The sequence below is a fragment of the Anser brachyrhynchus genome (genome assembly GCF_964034855.1).
Source record: "Anser brachyrhynchus genome assembly, chromosome: 17".
NCBI lineage: Eukaryota > Metazoa > Chordata > Aves > Anseriformes > Anatidae > Anser > Anser brachyrhynchus.
This window is the reverse complement of record NC_137710.1, coordinates 3,904,358-3,917,509: the sequence shown is the minus strand read 5'-3', so window position 1 is coordinate 3,917,509 and position 13,152 is coordinate 3,904,358. Positions and strand designations below refer to the sequence as shown.

The 13,152-nt window shown below is 58.9% G+C and overlaps 2 protein-coding genes across 20 annotated transcripts in view; one reads left to right on the top strand and one right to left on the bottom strand.

Annotated features, from left to right (window-relative positions):
- Window positions 1–13,152, bottom strand: part of LOC308179656 (uncharacterized protein) — a 224,520-nt gene that overhangs the window by 25,176 nt on the left and 186,192 nt on the right. The window lies entirely within an intron of this gene.
- The window catches only part of NCOR2 (nuclear receptor corepressor 2), a 234,201-nt gene that overhangs the window by 200,854 nt on the left and 20,195 nt on the right, over window positions 1–13,152 (top strand). For all 19 annotated transcript variants that reach the window (XM_080560150.1, XM_080560143.1, XM_080560142.1 and 16 more), the window contains 8 exons: window positions 2,804–2,959; window positions 3,462–3,601; window positions 3,678–3,783; window positions 4,455–4,559; window positions 5,466–5,569; window positions 7,913–8,063; window positions 12,413–12,565; window positions 12,955–13,041. In XM_080560150.1, coding sequence (XP_080416276.1) covers window positions 2,804–2,959; window positions 3,462–3,601; window positions 3,678–3,783; window positions 4,455–4,559; window positions 5,466–5,569; window positions 7,913–8,063; window positions 12,413–12,565; window positions 12,955–13,041 — 1,002 coding nt within the window. The remainder of the gene's footprint in view (window positions 1–2,803; window positions 2,960–3,461; window positions 3,602–3,677; window positions 3,784–4,454; window positions 4,560–5,465; window positions 5,570–7,912; window positions 8,064–12,412; window positions 12,566–12,954; window positions 13,042–13,152) is intronic.

Genomic DNA, 13,152 nt, shown 5'->3' with positions numbered 1-13,152 from the left:
CTTCCCTGCCAGTGGTGGGTAATGGGTTAATGGGTTTGGTCTCCTCCTGCACCGTAATCCTGTGGGGATCTGTCCTGCACGGCTCAGCTTCATGGTGAGCCGCATGGCACGGCCAGTGCTGGGGCCTGGAGCTCGGCACCACCGCACCGCAGTGTGTAGTACGGAGCGCTTTCTTCTCTGGGCCACCTCTGCAGTGCTCCAGATCTCCGTGTTAATGAAGGTAATTACCCTGCGAGGTGCACAGCACCTGCCCTGTGTCACACAGAGGCGTGGAGTAGGCTGACCAGGCTGTGACGAGGATTAGGAGCGGAGCAAACATCTCGGGTGATCTCCAAACACTGCGTCCCTGTGCCTGTGTGCTGGTACCGCTGGGGGCCTGGGTCGCACGTGGGCCCTCGGGAGCCCTCGTTCCATGGCGTGAATGCATCTGCCATGTAAAAACCAGCAGGTTTGTGCTGAGAGGTGCCTCGAGGGGAGAAAACAAGCCCCCAAAGCCCTGTTTGAGGGCAGCGATGAGCTCAGGTGGTGGCTCAGCACTGTCTCTGCGGCAGGATACCCCGAGATAGGCAGCGCAGTCTGTGTACCAGGGGAGCGCCCCTTCCCTCCCCTGCTCTCCAAGGCCTCCCCCTGGGGCAACAAGTGTCAACACCCCACACGTTGGGCTGCCACACCGCGTCTACAGGGGCCTCGTTAAACGGGGAGAGTCCAGCCCAGCCGGCAAACCTCAATCAGAGCAGCCCTGAGGCTCCTCGTAGCCAGGGGCCAGCTTCCCCGCAGCAGGTCCGCCGCCTCCTCCGCGGCTCGCTGAGGCCCAGCTCGATAAGAGGGCTTGAACTCCTGCAGCCGCTCAGGGGATCGACGTCCTTCACACCGTTCTGGATCCGCTTCAAAGCAGTCTTGCACACATCCTGGCCAAGGCGTTGGCTGCCTCGCGGCTCCTGGCTGGGTCCGTATCGCCTTGGAGGGCGGCCAGGCCAGAGCCGTACCTCCAGAGCGCGGGACGAGCCGCGGAGCGCGGGGCCGGGCAGGGGCAGGCAGCCCTGCAGAGCCCCGCGGTCGGGCAGACGGATCCCTGATCCCTTCCCCCGGTGCCGAGCCGCCGTCGGGCATATCTCGGGTTATCGCGCGGCGGTTGGAAAGCCGGCGGTGCGTTGTGTGTTGATTTAGTCGTGTTTCAGTTGGCCTTCGGAGGAGACGGGGAGCCAAGAGCATTAATTTGGATGACGGATCGTATAAACTCTGACTCCTTCGCTCCGATTCCAGGGGCTTGATAAACGGTAATAGGAACTCTCTCTTCCCCGTGTAAGTGCTATTTTATCAAAAGCTGGCTGAGTTATAGCCGCCCTCTAATGCGGGGGCAATTAAGAACTGGCCACATTTCACAGGCTCCAGAGGCACGGAGGGGAGGGAGAGGCACCCGCGGGGCGGGGAGGAGGACGTGGCTCTCCGGGAGCCATCCAGGGGGCGCGGAGCCTTGGCTGGTGGTGCCTTGGCTCCGGAGAGCAGCTCCAGCTGGGACATCCCAGCGCCTTTCAGCCCCGCACGCCGTGCGCTGGATCAGCCCCCAGGGAGCTGAGCGGGGCTGAGCTGAAAGGGAAAAAATGAAGGGATGCCACGGCCCCTCCGTCAGTGGGGAGGATGCTCCTGGATCCCCTGTGCCGGGAGGATCCTCTCTGGGACCTGGCATGGGATCTTCACGGGGAGGGAAGATGCTGCAGGCGAGGTCTGGCCCCGCCAGGCTGCAGCTGTGTGTGTGCCCAGACACCTCTGCGTGCTGATAATGGATTTCTTGTCTCACCGAAGAGGACAAGAATAATCTCCCAGCTTCTGAGTACACTGAGCATTAATAATGATAATGCAGTAAAGCCTCATTAAATTGGGCCTCTGATAATCTACTCGCCCTATTATTAGGCTTAGCAGGATTCAGGCATCTATTTTTATCAAAAATTGATGGTTAAAGGCTGGGTTCATTTGTGACTGCTATTGTTTACTGCCCAGTTTCTAATTTCTGGTCAATGCAGGCGTTACGCAGGTGGGTCTGACAAAGAAGGGCAGTGCAAAATTAAGTGGTTATCGATTAAAAGCAAATCCTACCAAACCTGCCTCTAATCCGTTCAAAAACGGCTGTCTCATCTGTCTGCTTAGCAAAGCGTTCCTCCGTGAGGCTGCGCTCGGGATGGAGCAGATAAAGCTCTTCCCCAACACCCCGCAGGGCTCTCAGGTCAAGAAGAGAGCTGCTCTTTAACCACCCCCAGCACGGCTCTTCAGCCAGCAGGCGCTTCTTGGCCTCGAATCAGCCTTTTTATAGGCAGGGCGAACCCAGCCTGGCATCCAACAAAACCTGAGCCAGATCATTTCCGAAAGCTCCCCTGCCTGCCGCCCAGCTGCCGTGCAGCGGAGGCATCCAGTCGTCACGCCGAGCCCGTCTTGAACTTCGTTTGCCTTTGACGGTCTCACAAAGCACATTTGTCCCAGGTGCTGGGAGAACAGCCGGTCACTTCAGGCTCTGAGCATCGTTCCCTTGCCATCCGACAAGCTGACGCCTTTATTTCTGGCCCATCAGCAGACCACAGGGGTTGTCACAAGCAAGGCGGCACCCGCTGGATGTCCCTGCGTGCTGGGGGACGCGGGGTGCTGGCAGCATCCTGCCCCCCCCGGCCGAGGAGTGTGAGCCTGGAGGAAGGTTGTTTCGCCTCCACGTGAAGGGACGTGGCTTCGGCTGCTCGCTGAGCCTTCCCTTCTCGCGTCTGCCTGTCCGTGGGGTGCCGCTGAGCAAGCTGTTTGTCTTCCTTTTGCCTTGCAGAAAAGTCGGTGCATTTCTCCTCCATCGCAGAGGCTCAGAAGCTGAGCGCGGAGCCGACGGCCGCCTCATGCTGGCCCCCTGTCCTGTCCTACTCCCGGGATGTGATAAAAACCTCTCCCCAGGCGGAGCCCCACTTGTTCCAGTATAACTCACCAGGCAAGTGCAATCCACCATCTGCACAGCACGTCCCCTCTGCCCTGACCTGCGGCCGAGGACAGAGGCTGCGGTTGCAGCCAGCATCACGGGTTGTTCCCTTAAATCAGTGCAGTTATTTTCTTTTTGGGTGGGAGAGAGGGCTCAGCAGAAACCCGCCGGCCCCTTGCTTTGCTCCAGCACAGAGCAGCCTCCCTCGCAGCTGGTGGGGCCAGCTGAGAGCAGCCAGGCGGGTCTCCCAGCCCTGACCGGGGCAGGATGAGGGACGTGGTTCGTCACAGACCACCACGAGTGTTCCCTGCACCGCCCTTGGTGCAGTCAGGAGGGTTTTAGCCCTCACTCTGCTGTCCCTCTCTATCTGGAGGGCACGCAATTTGGATGCAGAAACAAAAGGGAAGAGGCGATAATTGAAACTAGTCCAGTCCTCTCCAAAGCGGTTGTGCTGCTTGGATCCTAGAGCACGTTACTGTCCCTCAGTTCCCTAATCCTTGTGTTTTTCGCGCAGGACACCCCATCCCGCTAAACCTGCATGAGAGCTCTCGCTCAGGGCTGCAGCGGCTAGCGAGCATCTCCAACCCTCCTCCCCTCATCTCCTCCACCAAGCACCCTCCTGTGCTGGAGAGACCCGTGGGCTCCATCTCCCAGGTACGTCGGGCGCGAGCGGCGGGGACGGCTGGCGGGGGCCCGCAGCTGCTCCCTGACCTCTCCTCTCGCACCGCAGGGCATGCCCATCCAGCTCCACACACCCTACAGCTCCGAGCATGCAAAGGTCCCCGTCGGCTCCATCACCATGGGCCTGCCACTGACAATGGATCCCAAGAAACTGGGTAAGAAATCGGGAGGCGAGGGATGTCTCGCAGGGCACAGCAAGGAAGTGCAGAGGGGGCAGATGTGATCCGAGGATGACAGCAGTTGTCTTTGGGGAGAGCAGAGACAGGGAGCTAAATATATGCAGTATAGGAAAGGGACGACTCAGGCAGGGACACTTCCCAGTCTATAAATACCCTCTGGCTAATACTGCGATGGAAGGAAGGAAACATATTGCCACTCCCCAGGCTGGTGGGATAAAGAATAAATGGCCTGAAGTGAACAAGGAAAGTGTTCAGCCTGCAGATTTGGAAAAAATTCTTAGCATTATGAGGAGTTGGGGAAAGGACTGGGTCTGGATGGGGGATGTGGGTGCCAGCCCTGCGCTGCGACCCCACAAGGAGGGATCGGATCAGTGCCTGCTCCTGGGCAGCACCCTCCAGCTGCTTGCAGCGGTGCTGGAGGAGGCTCTTGGCCAGCGGTGGGTTTTGCAGGGAGGCTTCCAAGTCCTCCTCCTCGGCTCCCCACCAAAGACCTGGCCGTTGGTCCAGCCAGTCCCCAGCCCTGCCTCTGCCGGGTACAAGAGCTGGTGCCAGGCGGGGCTGAGACGTGATCCTGGTGGCCCAGGACACGGGAGGTGCCAGCTGGAGGCTGGCGGAGGCCACGCTGATCTGTGCTTCGTGTTTTCCAGTGCCTTTTCCTGGAGTAAAGCAGGAACAACTTTCTCCTAGAAGCCAGGCCAGCCAGCCGGAAAGTCTGGTGATGCAGCCGTCCCAGGAGGGCTCCATCCTGCGGGGTGAGCGTGCGGCCGTGCCCCAGCGTGGGAGGGCAGGAGGGATGCTCGCTGCTACACCAGGCACACGCTGCCCTGGGAAGGTCTGGGTGGATTTTGGGGTTTCTGCCCAGCCAGAGGGGTCTCTTTGCCCCTTCTCTCCAGCCGGTCAGATCACCAGAGCGGTGGCAGATAGGTCTGTGCAGCACCTCCAATGGGACACCAAGACATTTCTAGCCACAGCCCGGAATCAGGGCATGGGCTTTGATCCTGGCAGGGGTTTTGTGTGCACGGGGCACCCCGCAATCTGTTGCTCAAGACAGCAAAGCAGGACCAGTTAAATGCCATTGACTGGTTTTCATTGTTGGGGCTGCAGCTGGGCAGGGAGCACATTTCATTTAAATCTAGTCTTCCCATTTTTCTTTAGAGAATAAGTACAGATGCGTTGTTTTTAAGTGATTTAGGTAATTCTGCTTTGAGAAGTCCCCAAGCTTACTGCAGTCAGAGGCAGGGTGTGGGGTGGATCGGCTCCAGCCAGATAACACACAGCAGAACTCACACCACCCTGAGCTACATCTCTCTGGAGATGTGCTCTGATCACATCAGCAGAGGCTGCGGCAGGCTGTGCTTTCTCTCAGGCCCATAAATCTGCCTGGCCCCTCCACAAAGGCAGCAGGGAGGTGATAGCTTCAAAAGAATTGTTTGCACCTCCCAGCCCCGGGGCTGGGTCCCTAGGGGGACAGGGTGGGAAGAGTTGTTCAAGGCGCTGGATTTAACGCTGACATCTCTTGGTGGGCTTCCTCTCGGCTCCCTCAGCTCGCTAGAGGTTGGGTCGAATCCTGCTGGCTTAGCCGTCAGCACTCTTAGCCCCACGGACGTTGTGCTGAACAGCAAATCCAGCTTCCAACTCGCTGTGTTTGTGTCCTGCAGGTACTTCCCTCGGCTCTGCCTCAGGAGGGAGCATCACCAAGGGGACACCCACATCCAGGCCCCCTCCGGAGTCGCCCATCACATACCGAGGCTCCATCACGCACGTAAGTCCCTTGTCTCCGTCGGGCTTTGCTTTTCCCGGGTGCTGGTCACTGCAGCTTGGGGCGCCGGTGTTTGTGGGTGCGCTGAGCACGGGGCTGAGCCACCTGCAGCATCACGGAGCCCTCGCGAACAGCCTGAGCTCGGCTTGGCACAAGCCCCGTCCCAGCAGCCAAGGCTGCAGGAGAGCAGAGCTCGGCGAGCAGCGATGCAAAGAGTTGCAGCGTGTCTGAGCTCCCCGTTTGCTTTTGGTAGCTGTCAGGAGCACAGGCGAAAGCAGCTTTAAATGGCTCTGGGAAAATAATCCTGCCAGGGCAAGCAAGCAGCGAGGAGGAGATGGGTGGAAGGCCCTGTCTGGGCAGAGGAGAGGAGGAGGCTGCGAGGTGCACGTCAGGTAATGAGGTCTGCCGGTGCTGAGTGCGCAGTGCTGGGGGTCCTGCCCAAAGGCTCTGTGGAACAGGAAGATACTTTGGCCTTAATCTCCACCATCCATCTTCAGAAGAGCAGCTGGCAAGCGGGCGATAGTTTTTGCCGTGTGAGTTATTGCTCATCTGGTAACGGAGCAGAGAGCATAAAAAAAAAAATCACCTGTTTCCCATGGGGATTTTATCTGGCCGTCATTCAGGTATTCAAAGCCACTCGTGCTGAGATTTTTGCCTGCTTCATTCAAAGAGGGTGACCGTGTTCCCTTTGGCCCTGGCGACCTGAACCTAAATCCTGGCTCAGAGCAAAAGCTTCTCCTGCCAGGTGCCCTGCATCCAGCAGCTGCCAGGAGTGGATGCCTGACGACTGCAAATAACCCCGTGGAGCAAATGCATCCCCTCGTGTGCCCCTGCAGCAGCTCTGGGAAGCCATGGGTGGGCACGAAGGGTCCTGAGCACCACGTGCCCGAATTCGGAAAGACGAGAAGTTTGTACGATGCTGTATGTACAGCTATTTAATCCGTCTGGATTCCCTTGGCTGGGGAATTAAGGTCCCAAGCCCAGAGCAGGCTGCCCCTTGCTCCTGGCGTTCCCATCCCTCCTGCTGCCTGGCACCGGCTGGCCTGGCAGCCTGCGTCCCTCCGCTCCTGCAGCAGCTCCCGGTGCCGTGGCTGATATTTGATCTCGGATTAGTCATCCAGCGTGCAGGAGGCAGATCTTGAATATATGCTCTCTGCTCTGAAGCCATCTGTCATCACTTGCTTTCAAATCCCCTCTGAGCACGTCCGCGGAAGGAAGACGACTTTACCTGGGGCTGGGAGAGCCAGCACCGGGCGTACCATGAGCACCAACAGTCGGGGCCTTGATCCCACACACGGGCACATCCCGGCAGCTGTAGGGGGGATTTGGGGGACCAGTGGCCCTCAGACAGCTTGGTACAGAGCAGAGACATCTCCAGGGTGGGGTGGGAAAAGAGTCTGCCGAATCTCAAACACCAGCACGGGTGGGTTTTGCTCCCCGGGGCTTCTTGTGGGCATCAGCCCTGGGAGTTGGTGGGGTTAGGCTGAGCGGGGGGGTGTCAGCCAGGAGCTGGGCTCTGACAGCACCGCTGTGCGTCCCCTGCGGTGGGCGGGGGGACATCATCCCCCGGTGTCTGTTCCCGCTCGGCACCGAGCAGGCAGTGTTGGCAGAGCAGCGTTAATCAGCAGCGACATCCTCAAGGACATCCAGCTCCGGGTATTTCGAAGGGGGGAGTCGGGGAGGGCAGGTGCTTGTGAACCACGTTCATGTGCGCCCCTGGGGAAATTGAGGTTTCTGCTCATGCGAGTTTGTGTAAGGAGCCGATTTTCGTTGGAGAGCCAAACGGCAGGCATCGCTCCCCCACCTGCCCTGCCTCGGCGGGACGCCTCGCAGCTCGTGGTGCTGGGCCAGGGAAATAGGCTGCGGGGAAAGCCAGCGCTCAGGCAGTGCTTGGCAGCCCTGCCCCACACCTGTGGGATGGAAACAAGCCGGGTAGCTTGCTCCAAAACGCACAGCAAAGAACAGAGCTGCTGGTTTAGAGGCCCAGGGTGGTGGCTGCCCCAAGGTGAGGAGCACGGCACCGATACCAGCACCCAGCCAGAGCCAGGCCGGCCCCAGCACCTCGCCCCTTTCAGCCTGGTGCCTGCCGTCCCCACGCTGCCCTCACCCCCACCTCTTCCCAGCAGCCTTCCCCGGATCACGTACCTTCTTACCGCTCGCCGTTATTGTCCTCATCAATAATTAAGCTGCAGGTTTCTCGCTGCTGGCTGTGTCAGGAAGCGGAGGCCGGGCGCGCTCTCCTCCGCTCGGCTCCCCCGGCGGAACAGAGTGTTCCTGTGTGCGAGCGCGCCTGCTTGCTTAATTGCTTGTGACACTGTTAAATATGGATCTTGGTGGCTTTCCAAGGGCACCCCGGCAGAAGTGCTGTACAAAGGAACCATTACCAGGATAATCGGAGAAGACAGCCCCAGCAGAGCAGAGAAAGTGAGGGAGGATGCCCTGCCCAAAGGACACGTCATTTACGAAGGGAAGAAGGGCCACGTGCTGTCCTACGACGGTAAGTCGGAACCCGCTGCCTCTCGGGCAGGTGCTGGGGGCTGTGCCACGGTGCTCGGGTGTTGGGAGATATTTGAGGCAAGGCTGACCACGTGCGATGGGATGACCTCGCAGGTTCACTTCCAGCATGGTTTCTCTCCCATCCCAACCTCTCCCCCCTGCACCTGGGTTTCCCTTTGTCCCGTGCCATCATCTCGCCTCGGAGGTGGCGTTGCTGCCACACAGGGACGCGGTGCGGGATGCCCGTGGGACATGCCACACCATGAGAGGGTCCCCAAGGTCTTGGGCCAAGGTGGAGCCCAAAGAACCTACAGGATGGAGGCAAGTCAGGTAGTTTGGCATAAAGATTTATCATGATATCAGGCTTCTTATTTGGAATGGACAGCATGCGGCTTTCCAAGCGTGGAAACTGCAACCACTGGGGCAGTGCAGCACTGTGCCTCAGTTTCCCCATGGCACAGGGGAGCTTGTGGCTCCCTGATCATCAGGAGCCTGGTATGGGGCACTTGGTGTGTCTTTCCTGCATGGCCTGTGATAGACAGCCCCGACCTGCACAGGGCTGAAGAAGAAGCAGCACCGTGGAGGCGAGCACGATCAGCTGTCTGTGATGGAAGTGACCTCGCTCACGGAGCCGTCTGCATGCAGGGTTGTGGCTGGGGCTCCTGTGCCTCCGGCTGCTGGCTTCTTGTCCCATGTCTCAGGAAGGACGGCGCTGGTGCAATGTGACATGGATTGAACGGCATTAAAAATCGGGAATGAGTCAGCCCCTGGCTCCTCCAGCTCCAGGATGGGACAGAGTCAGGGTGCCGTATTTCTCACCAGGACCGCGTTACGTTATCCTGTGAGTTTTCTAAAGCACCCGTAGCCATTGGATGGGGCAAGGCCATTCCCTCACCCAGCAAGGAGCCTCTCTGGGTGATGCATTTGCCTGTTCCCAGCTGCCCAGAGGTGCAGAGCCATGAAGGACCAGCCCGGAGACCCCTCTGCACAGCCGGTGACACTTGTTAACCAACCTGACCCCCGGCCAGCCGCAGAGCAGTGCGGCAGCAGGACTGCCAAAAGCAGACGTGGGCGAGCGGCTGCAAGGAGCCTGAGGACCGGGATGCTCTCGGGAGGCTCTGGGAAGACCCGAAAGCTGTGCTGCAGCCCGCACCCCTGCTGTACGGGAACGCTGCCTCGGTACGTGCCGAAGCTGCCTCGCTGCGTTAGCGGCATCAGCATGCAGCCACCAGCTGTTCCTGCCGCCTCTGCGCCTGCTCAGCAGATAGCAGCGCTGGCCATAAAAGCCTGACTGCAAGCCCCGGTGGCTTCCATTAGAGATAAGCAGATGTTCATCTCCAGTGAAGCTGGAAACGACTCCTCCGTGCTCGCCTCTCGCTCTGCGCTGGGCCAGGCATGGCCAGGCTGCAGCTGCCCCTGGCGCGGTGCCTGGCTCCTCCTCGCCCGGGGCTGGCATCGGGAAGAGCCGAGCGACGGGCGCCGCAACCCCGCAGCCCCTCGTCCTCCGGGGCCTCTCATCCCTCAGGGCTCGGTGTAAAAACAGCCAGATGCTGGAGTCCTGGCATGCCGACAGCCATCCAGCAGGGACGCGTCACTTCTCCTCTGAGTCAAACTTAGGGAGACGAGCAAAGCCCAGAGCCTGATCCTGGTGGCGCTCGCCTGCCTCAGCAGGTATCGCTCCCATCGGCTGCTGTGCTCGCACGCCTGCGGGCTGCATCCCCCCTGGGGCAGAGGTTGTCCGGGAGCAGCCCTGCAGGGCCAGGAGCTGGTTTCACCACGGGCTGGTGACGCGGCATTTGGGTCGTGCCATGGGGAAGGCTTGTGAGGTGCCACCTCCCTGCTGGTGGCTGAGGGGACCTGTGGGGACAGGGCTCTGCCTCCTGCTCGCCGCGTGGAAGCCGCCTCATCCCGCACCCGCCCGTGTTTGCTGTCAACTCTCGCCCAGATACGAAGTGTCACCGCAGGAGACTTGTGTCTGCGCGCCCTTTGGGACACTTGGCAGGACTCGTCCCGGCGAGGACGCAGGAAGTGTTTCGGGACTTGTTTGTGCAACGAGCTATTTTAATCTCCTCTGCCCGGGCTCGGAGTTGAACGAGGCTGGGCACAAACGTGGTGCCACCGGGGCGGAGACGGGGGAGGCTGCTGGGTGGCGAGGGCTGCCCCGGCCCCTGGGTCCGGAGCTGCGCACCAAGAGGGGATCCCACGCCGGGCAGAGCTGGGACCCAAAGCTGGTCCCATTGCATGCACTCCCCTGTGCCTCCCACGGCCACCCCAGGGACAGGACTTGATAAAATAGGAGGTCGCAGCCCTCTCGGGGATAGGTGTGGGTCTGCAGAGCCACAAGCAGGTGATCCTTTAGGTGCTGGGAGCATCAACGAGACCCTTGAGGCTGGATTGAGGACATCGCGCCCTCCCAGTTTCTGCTTTGGGACTTGGCTGCTGCTAAAGGGGAGCTGAGCTCCCCGACACCCATCCTGAGCCTCCCCGGCTGCAGCCGTCGCCTTTCATCCTACCCCCTGTGGGGGACGCGGACGAGGAATTAATTCCTTCCCCTCCACGGCAGCCTTTTCCATGCTCGATAGCATTTATCGCATCCTGAGTAATCTCGTCTGCTTCGGCAGCCCAGCCAGCCCCGCTGCCTTTCCTTCCCCCGTGCAGCCTGGCGAGGCTTCACAGCCTGAAGCCGAAGAGTTAAAAGGGAAGGAAAAAAAAAGGAAAATGAAATTGTTGGTGATTATGAATTTTGGCAAGCAGAAAAAAAAATTGCAAATTCTTTAGTGTCATGAGGGTGCTTAAAATAAAAGAGCTGTAATGAGACGAGATCCTGTAGCATGTGCGAGCTGAATTGTGCTAGATTGGTTATTCTCATTCCGCATATGATTGCTGAGGGCTTCTGCAAGGCAAGGGACGTGTTTTTGGAGTGCTTTGCTTTCTGTTTAGTCTCTCTCCTCCCTTGTGCCCTCCCCCTGCTCCCCCGCAGCACAAAGGGTGCCCAGGGCCGTGTTCCCTTCCGCACAGGGACTTCTGCAACAGATGTGCCTTGAGGACAGGGTGTGGGAGTGTCGCCCCTCGTCTGCCGCAAGGTGCTTGGCTCCTTTCTGAGCATCACCCCCGGCTTTTTCCCCTTGAATGACGTTGAAGTGAAGGCTCAGAGCCCGATCACCTCTTGTTTCCCTGCGCGCAGCCCCAAACCGTTTCTGGATCGAGTGGATGCTGATTGCGGAAAGCAACAGTGGGTGTGAAGTTGTGATAATCCCATTTTATTAATTACTGGCTTTTCAAAGGGCAACTTTTATTCCCAATTGTCTGCGATGGAATTAACGTTTTTAACTTCTCCTCCGTTTTCCTAATTGTATAACCACATTCTCTGCCCATGAAGAGGAGGAGCGGGGCACCAGCAATCCTTGGCAGGCGCGGCCAGGCCAGAGATAATGGGCAGAGGCGTTTCCCTCCCCGAGCCAACGTCCTCGCTCAGTGCTCGTTACATAAACACGAGGCATTCAGCTGGATCACAGCCGGCCTGTGAGATTCACAGCTCGCTGCACCCGATGGAGGAAATTGGGCTCAGCGGATGGGTTCGGTGGGGCGGGCGCGGAGGCAAGGCAGCGGCTTTCCAGGTCACGGGCGGGCTGCGCTGGGAAGCCCGGTGCTCGGGGACGGCGTGACGCTGCCCGCAGCAGGGAGGCGAGGGCTCGAGCTCCACTTTGCAGAAAAATCTGGTCCGAGTTTGGATGAGGACGTGGTCCGTGGCCTGCAGTCACGCCGGTGCTTGCTCCATCGCTCCGGCTCGGACCCGTGGGACTTCTCGCCGTCTCTTGTGTGTGCTCGTTGCTGCTTCAAAGGATTTCTCTGCTTTGCCTCTCCCCTCTTGCCTGTTTTTCTCACCCAGGGAGTGTCTCAGCAAATATTAAGACTGGACAAGATCCCAAACAGTAGGTGTCTAATAAAAATCAAAACAACAACAACAAAAAAAAAACCTCCCCAGCACTGCAGGGCTGAGTTCAGTGGAACTGCAGCTGCTGACACCGGGGCTGTGCCGGCTCCGAGCTGTCCCGCTGCCTACGTCTGGCCCACGCAGGGCGGGAGGGAGCGGGACACGACAGGGCGGCTGCTCCTACCCAGGCAGGAGGCACAGATCTGGAATCTGAGCAGGCAGGGAGGGGAGAAGACATCAGCTGAATTTCTTGGAAGCCAGCCTCATGCGACATTTCTTGCAGTGCCAAGTGGTGGCTGGTGCTCAGATGGGATCTGACCTTTTGGTAACACAGGCAGACGGTGGTAAACACCCTCCTGCATCAAGTGCCAGCTTTCTGTGCTCCTGATGGTGCTTCTCGGTGTTCCTTTCCCCAGGTGGGGTTGCTGCTTCTCAGTGTCCCAAAGAAGACAGCAGGAGCTCAGGAGCTTCACATGAGACCACGGGAACCAAGCGGACCTACGACATGATGGAGGGGAGGATCAGCCGGGGCTTGTCAGCCCGCGATCCGCTGTCTGCCAGCATTGAAGGTGGGTCTGGGGGAAAACTTTTACCCCTGCTGCGTCAGCAGTGACCTGCAGAGACCCCGTCTTGTGTCCTGTCTACATGATGAGCCTTCCCACGCCTGTGTTTTGGCAGTGGTTAGCTGGGATCCCATGGCACATCCCAACAGGGCAGCATCTGACAGGCGTGGTAAGACTAGGGACACAGGCTGGCCTGTTTGCCTTTGGCTTCTGCCCATGTAAACTAGTTCCAGGACTACAAAAAAAGGAAGCACATTTAAAAAAAGAGAAATCAAGTCATTTAGAAACTGTTGGTATTTTTTCTCCCCGGAGCCCTGGTAACACCATCACTGTGCGTCCTTTTTTAAATGAACTTCTGTGTCACAACCCAGCTTTCCCTCTTGGATCTCTCCTAGGTCTCATGGGTCGAGCGATCCCTCCAGACCGACACAGTCCCCATAACCTAAAGGAGCAGCACCACATCCGCGGCTCAATTACACAAGGTAATGCCTGCAGGCAGGACAAGCCCATGGCCAGAAGTAACACGGGGAAATATCTCACACGCGTGGGCCCTTGTCCTTATCGTCAGGTTAGAGCAGGAGGAACACAAGGTG